Source organism: Pieris rapae, chromosome 15, assembly GCF_905147795.1.
Source record: "Pieris rapae chromosome 15, ilPieRapa1.1, whole genome shotgun sequence".
Taxonomy (NCBI): domain Eukaryota; kingdom Metazoa; phylum Arthropoda; class Insecta; order Lepidoptera; family Pieridae; genus Pieris; species Pieris rapae.
This window is the reverse complement of record NC_059523.1, coordinates 4,783,946-4,791,657: the sequence shown is the minus strand read 5'-3', so window position 1 is coordinate 4,791,657 and position 7,712 is coordinate 4,783,946. Positions and strand designations below refer to the sequence as shown.

The following is a 7,712-nucleotide window of genomic DNA, read 5'->3' as shown; positions in this document are numbered from 1 at the left end:
AAAGTTCTCAAAACAAGGGAAGAAAATTCGTAGAAACATGTACCTACGTGTATAAAGAAGAAAAGAAGATTACATATCAGTGATATATTTGAAGTATAACTATTATGTAATTAATAAAATTATATATCATATAGCAACTAAGTAAGGTGTGTCTCCGTGTGTACGCTAAAAAATATGCACCTAAAGTTAACAATTTTTGTTAACTTGTTAGTTAGTACTATGTTAGTTCCCAATTACAGAGGGAACAGCTTTATGGTTAGGGCGGCGAATATCTTTACCAGTTTAATATTAATTATAAGTTTAATTGAATAGTATGTTTTTATAAGTGTATAAGATATACCTAACTGTTAACTAACCGTTACTTATTTTATTACTTTCTCCAATATACATATATATCCAATAAATATTATTAGTACTTTACTACGTGTAAAGATTTATTAATAGCGTAAATAGAATACGTATTATATTTAGTAAGTTAGTAATAAGCTCTAAATCTTTCGCAAAAAAAACAAAAAACAAAAAAATATTGTAGAAAAACTTAGCTACTACTGTGGTACTCACCTTACCTGAATCGGGATATTCAATTCTTCTTAACACAAAACCGCGCATATTCTCAGAAAGAGTTTCTCCGGTATTTGATCTCACTTTTACTGCAAACTAAAATAACATTATATTTTAATCAGAGGTACCACAAAGAACGATTAAAAAATTACTAATTACTTTTAAACTACTTAAAAGGGTTCCCAAATCTTTCACTATGAAAAGAAAGATGTACTTAAATGAATAAAGACTTTATTATTATTATTATAATATTTTCAGATTTAATCCACACCACTTTAGTGGCTAGAACATTTCCAGCATCAGACAGACAGACAGCCGGCCAGGGCTATACCGTGGCCGGGAAACCAACTATTTAAATATGTATATATGGCCTGCGAGGCTGCCTTTTGTGGTTGTGGTTTGTCGGTAGACTGGTAAACCAATAGTACATATAAAAATATAAAATAAAACTATACCTCGCTGCACATACAAGAATCTTTGGGTAAGATTTTTGGCGTGTAACATATAAGTACACCAAAGCCATTAGACAAGACAAAGGGCTGAGTCTGTTCCATCACTGCGGGGAACTCATTAGAATCCGTATCTACAAATATTACACTAATCCTCTCCGTGTTCTTAATCTAAAAATTCCGTTCAAGTTAAAAATTAACTCAGGTTTAAGTGAAAGGTTGCATAAAGTTACTTTAATATACATTTTAAGAATTATAGAACATTATGTAGCTACAAATACAATCAGCAACAACCATCAGACTCGACAGGCATTCCTAACGCTGGCCGTAGACGGACCGCATGTTGCAGCCGAGACCGACTGCTCTAGACGGTCGCCGCACGGCAGTTTTTATACTAAACTCCTATCCGAAATACACGGACCGTTCAAGCAGTTCCTGAGCGTAGCAGTCGCTCTGTGGTCGAATTTCGTCGCACCACATACTACGGTATCTTCTTCGCCTACGCATGGGTAATAGTAATACAAGAAGCAGTGTCTCTTCATCGAAATCTATCTTGTGAATGAACTCGCATAGGTATTATTTTGCGGTCGACCACAACTGCTCCAAGGAGTTGTAGCCGACTGCATTATGTTCTGCATTCGTGTTGCAGTCGTCTACGACTTTAACGCGACCGCTCTACAGCAGTCGGTCTCGTCTGCAACATACGGTCCGTCTATGGGGGCGTCCATAAATTACGTGAGGTGTTTTTTTTTAATTTTCTGCCCCTCCCTCCACCCCTGGTGAGATGTCGTGAGATTTTATTCAACCCCATCCCCCACCCCCTAATCTCAGGTGAGATTTTTCAATATGTGAGTTTCTTACGTAAACTCGTTGGATTGTTATTGTAAAAAGAAAAAAACAAATTTGCTTCGTGCTTTTATTTACGACTAGTTAAGACTAGTAATCGATATTGCTGAGAGTTTAATAATAAGTGTAATAAAAATTTAACAATAGATGCATGCACTGAGTCGAGTAAAACATTGACAAGAATAAACAAAGCAGGTTGGAACGCTCTCGTTCATCGAGTCGCGCGTTCGGCTGACAGTGGCGCGAAAACAAAGGACGGGTTACACTGTACCGTAAATTCAGATTAAATTGAGCTATTTGGTATAAAACAAATATGGTGGTTTGACAGTCAGTAAATGTACAACGTCGAAGTATGAATGAAATTATTTTCTTTCGAACGAATTAGTAAATGATCTTAATCGTATTACGATTACGCTTAAGATTAAATCTTAAGCATGTACAATCTGGATTAAATGGACCAAAATAGTATCATTTTTTTTGTTTCAATCAGAAAAAAAATTGCGTGATATTTGCCGAGACCCCCCTCTCTCCAACGAAAGATTAGATGAGATTTGACTCGACCCCCTCCCCCCCTTAAACACCTCACGTAATTTATGGACGCCCCCTATGACCAGCGTGAGATTGGCCAAGGAACCACAGATAATGTATCCGTATCATAATATTTACTATTAAAGAACAAGGAAATTTAAAATATAACGACTGTTGCCATCTGACGAACACTTTTTTTCATTTTAAAAATAGAATGTTCTACAAACAACTTACATTCTTTATAACCAGCATTATTTTTGTCGCCCAATTTATTCTGCCCTCATTCGGACACATTTCAAGGATATTTAGATTAGTAGCTAGAGGATCAATAAGCGGTTCACTTATTAAAGGTTCCAATTCCATGTAACGATCTCCCATTTTCAACAATACTTGAAAACAAATTCTAATCGAATGCATATTAAACATTGAGGCTTCGATGTTCTCTCCTGAAAAAAATAGCGCCTGTCATATAGATATATTAAAGTATTAAATTTTAAAAAATTACGGAATTCCCGACAACTATTAAGCTCAGTTGTACTGTCATACAACTTTTGTCAATAATATTTAAAGTAAATACCCATTACGCATGTAAAAACACCTCAAGACATTTTGATGTCGTCATCTTTCTAACAAAAAACCCGCATCAACATTTTTGGGTATACTTATTTGAACATTTATGAAATGAATGAGACCTCTGTCTTGTGAGTGATATAGAGAGCGGTTTCATCGGCATAGAAGGCTAGATCCACATTCGGAGCCCTAGGGATGTCGCCGGCATACAGCGGTAGGGGCGAGAGGACCGAGTCTTGAGGAACTCCGGCCCTGATTGGTCGAGGAGACGATATCGTTCCTTCTACGCGATAGCGCATTGAACATTGAGGGGCAGTTCGACTATGCGTTCGACTTCCCGGTTCACTGCATGCACTGCTCCACTAGGTTGACGGCTAAGCACACGTCTTTTTCGACGTCATCGAATGCGTCAGGCAGGCCACCGTGTCGGTGTTAAGGGAACGCGCGAGAGACCAATAGGCCGTGTGCGATGGTGACAATTCGCTGGTAAGACGGTCCCAGTGCTCGTTTCTTATTTCACGCATGCGCTCTTTGACTCGGCGCTGCGAGAGCGCGTCCTGCCTTTAAAAAAATGTGTACCATAGCAACTTTCACAGAGTTATTTCGTACGGTATTCTACTAAGGAGTGCTGCTGCAGAAGTTCAATCCATAGTTGTGTTGCAGAATTGGGCTGTTTGGGGTATTTGTTATGTTTCCCCAAGGGAGTCGGTATGGAATAAGTTTATAGAAACTAATTATTATGACATTATCCGGTCAATATATTCTTGAAGCCTTGTTGTACATACAAATTTTCTTAACGATTTTAAACAAATGGTGACTTTCACCAGTATAATACGCGAAATAGAACTAATTTGAGTGTGCGACCAACTAGGCTCCAGAAGATAAACCACTCCTTACACGGAAATTGTATTCGTTTTGATAGCAAACTCCCAAGCGAAATTAGACAATCATTACTAAATAAATTCAAAGCCCTCGTTGAAAGTAAATTAATTAATAAAGCTTTTCCTTGGGATTGATATGCTCCAAACAATTTTTATTAAAAACTTGGCAATTGAAAAGAGTGGCGAAAAGTTTCTTGCCTGCTCTTCTTGCCCGCTGTACGCCCTTGACTTGCGAACTGGTAGTTAATGTAAATTTACAATTAGTTTTTTTTTAACGTTCATAAGTGTACTTATTTATATATATGAATAAAGATATTTTGTTTGTTTGTTTATTTGATCTTAAGCCGCACTCACTAATTTTCATTACATTCTGTCAAGACGATCATAAGCATGCATAGACGCCAGGAAATGCATAGTTACCCAAGGGTGTCGGGTGATTCGAGTTCTATGCGAGTTACCTAAGAAAGTTTACAATGAGTTGGCCCCTTGAAAAATTACCCAAGCGACCATTTGCCAATCGCCATACTAACCTCTAAAAAGATTGCATTCGGCACCGATTGTTTTTACAAATTCCCTTCTTTTCTGTAACTCTTCCAAGGCATCTTCTCTAAAAGTTCGCAGTAATGCAATATTCTTGAATACCATAACTGCCTCACCGTTTTTTATACTCCCATTCACTACACAGACTCCATTCTTACAGTCTGGATGACTCACAATTCTATGTGGGTGAGGCCTATAAATTAATTGTGGTTGTGGTTTTAATTAATTACCAACTATAATATCAATTATTGAAAAAAAAAACCAAAAGAATACTTTTTATTGTAAGGCATATGATAATAATATCGGTATGAAGAGATTCCGATTCGGAGAGTGTCGTATATATATATATATATAGATGTAGGGTTTCTCTGTATCTTCCACCGCTTTAATCATGGAGAGTGTTCATAGTGAAATTTCTTCGGATTAATACCTGCATCTAAGTTTTATCATACAAAATACGTATTATTTCGACTTCCGTCGTTCCGCAGCGGTTAGTATGAGTGTTTCTAAAGGCAGTTTTTGTCGCGATATATTGCCGAACCAATTCGACTTAGGGTCCTTGAAGAAAAGAGCGTGCCAATTCTTAAAAGGCCGGTAACGCACTTGCGAGTCCTCTCAGGTTATGTTTTGTTGTCTTTCAGGGTACTTGTATATACAAAATACATTATTATACATACATGTGTTTCCCGTTGACGTCGTCTGTGATGCAAGAAACGAGGACTATTGCGGTTGTGTCAAAGGGACAATGAATTTTTATTGTAGGATTTGTTCGCCTTAAACTGTTTCCGTAGATCGTCTTACCATTGTTATTCTTCTCAGGATTAATGGGATTTGGAAAAGGGAATCTAAAAGAAATATATATTTAATAAAGCGTAATCATATATTTGCCTATTTTCTTAAATACTATAATATGCCTTCTTAACCATATGTATAGTTTTAGGATCCATTAAATGGATTGACACAGACTTATTAAAAAAAAATGATGAGTTTTACTTAAGCAAAAATGTTTCATATTTTAGACGAATAGCATGTATTAAAGGTTTATAATTTTTAAGTGAAGAAAACATCAATCAAATTAATGTTTATTTACACGTAATCATTGTTTATCACTCGAATGCCATCTAGCGGAACGATTTGGACGTAAAAACTCCATCATCATCATCAGCATCATTAGTAAACTATAGCAAAATGAAACTTTATATCATAAAAGGTTTTTTTGTTTTTAGCGACAAATCATAAAGTAAAATTTTAAAAATTAAGTTATTTTTAACAATTAGATTATACTTATTACCACTTGAACAAATCAGGCCTTAACAAATTTTCTAACACAGTGCTAATATAATATCGAATCTCATTCATACGAACTTACCTGAAAACTCTTTTAAGCACCTTCTCAAGAAATTCAACACGAGGCTCATAATTATTGGACGTCATATTATCTGTAAACCAACAATGACATATTCTAATTAATGAGAAAGTGCGAAGGAACAAAGTCGCGATTTATACGCAAAAACCGACGATATATAACAGGAATGGAATGCAATCCCGATCTTACGATATATCTATCGTATGGTTGAGTCTGAGATGGTGTTGTCAGCTGCTAGATACATAGCGTGCATAAGATACAGCTTATCAGACAGCACTCTAGATACTCTCAGCTTCTTAAACAAGTTATTAGAAAATCACTCCTAAATATCTAGATTCTATTTTAGTTCTCAATTACAAGAGATCTCGAAGTAACTATCTCGACTCGAGATTGCAATCTCTAATGACTGACAGAATAGGCAGGCAGGCTAACCTTTCTTATAAAACAATATTAATAAAACTATTCTGCAGTTACCATCATGGTGAAATATGATACAATATTACATTAGTGTTTTTTTAATTATGATTTTTTCAAAATAACTGTAACTGTAAAAATATTGAATGCAAATATTCCAAGGACACACTGATGGGCAGATATTTGTTATCTACTGCTACAGACAAGACAACAGAACTATGTTTTAGTTACACTAGATAAAAACTTATTATTTACTGAATATGGCTTTAAAATCAATTCATGGGATTGGAAAAAAGGTGAAATATATTGTTTACAGGAGCAAAGTAGAATTGTGCCATATAAAGTCCGTTATGGATATTTTTCATAGCTGTTGGTGTTTAAAATAGATAAGATTTTACAGGAAATAATTTGGATAACATCATATTATTATGTTGATACTCAATTTACATTCAAGGTCGTGAGGTTCAGGGCATTAGAGGCCGGGTTACAGCGTATTACATACATAAATAAGTATTACTTATGGTTGGTGAAATAATCCCTTTGTAAATCAAAGTGCACATTGGCTTACCATGTTTTTTCGCTACTTACTTGAGAGATACACAATCACTGCTATTTCACGTGCATTTTGAAGCGGGATGCATTTGCATTGATGAATGTAGCAGCGGTATTGGTCTAACGTTTCTGACGGTTTGATTTCGATAATAATTTGAAAAATTGTATCTACTTGTCAGAATAGAGGGGAAGCACATATATAATGAACACTTAATATTTGTCGAAATAAGGGGCCTATAAATTATATTAATTAAAAATTTAATCAAATACCTCGAACCTAAATATTTAAAGATTTTGTGTTTTTTTGCCTAAACAGATAAAGATATTATTATGAAACTTTTAACATTGCGTTAATGATTAACAATAAATTGTAATAAAAAGAACAACTCTAACGTATCGTAAACGTAATTTAATAAGTAAAATCTCACCCAATTTATAAATAGATTCTTCTCCTATTCCTTTATATGTTTTTATTATTTAGCACTATTATTTAATCGACACTTTCGAAAGATGATACAGACAGTCACGCTTCCTCAGTGGCCTATACGTCTGTACTAAAATATATTATGCTTTACTAATGTGACGTCACAGTATTAACGCTTTACGTTTCCCATTCGGAGCCCCATATCGCAACAATTCTGCTGGAATTCATCAGCTCATTCGATAACAGGGTCTGGATTCTGGAAGATTCTAATTCAAATTAAGTTTCCGTCACTATTACATATATACTTTATACTGTGAATAATGAGTATATAATTTTAATAGCAAAAAAGAGAAGCAGATTAAATTGTTTAAAAATATTAATATTTAACATGAACAGTCGAACGTTTTAACTGACGAGTGACATACTTTCAAAGCCGTTCTTCACTTTGGGTAAAATAACACTCGTTTATAAAATGTTGTCTTGGCAAACAGAATACTATTTTTAAAGAATTTTCATTACAAAGTATTGTAAAAATAATAGCTTATTTATAAGGTGTTTGATATTTTTCCGTTTTATTACAT

The 7,712-nt window shown here is 34.9% G+C and overlaps 1 protein-coding gene across 1 annotated transcript; it reads right to left on the bottom strand.

Moving 5' to 3' along the window:
- Window positions 1-165: 165 nt before the first annotated feature.
- On the bottom strand, window positions 166-7,319 carry LOC110994402 (embryonic polarity protein dorsal). The gene is made up of 8 exons (XM_045631513.1): window positions 7,136-7,319; window positions 5,745-5,814; window positions 5,053-5,220; window positions 4,366-4,568; window positions 2,619-2,830; window positions 1,017-1,181; window positions 562-657; window positions 166-180 (listed from the first exon to the last, which is right to left on the bottom strand). The coding sequence occupies exons 2-8, from the start codon at window positions 5,807-5,809 to the stop codon at window positions 166-168; spliced, it is 924 nt and encodes a 307-aa protein (XP_045487469.1). The 5' UTR covers window positions 5,810-5,814; window positions 7,136-7,319.
- Between the last annotated feature and the right edge of the window lie 393 nt (window positions 7,320-7,712).

Excerpts from the sequence above, each read along its gene's own strand:
- LOC110994402 (XM_045631513.1), bottom strand. The coding sequence starts at position 5,809 with ATGACGTCCAATAATTATGAGCCTCGTGTTGAATTTCTTGAGAAGGTG. Across the intron at positions 2,831-4,365 it reads CGAATGCAATCTTTTTAGAG|GAGAGAACATCGAAGCCTCA; the intron begins GTTAGTATGGCG and ends TATTTTTTTCAG. Across the intron at positions 1,182-2,618 it reads TAATGCTGGTTATAAAGAAT|ATTAAGAACACGGAGAGGAT; the intron begins GTAAGTTGTTTG and ends CGGAATTTTTAG.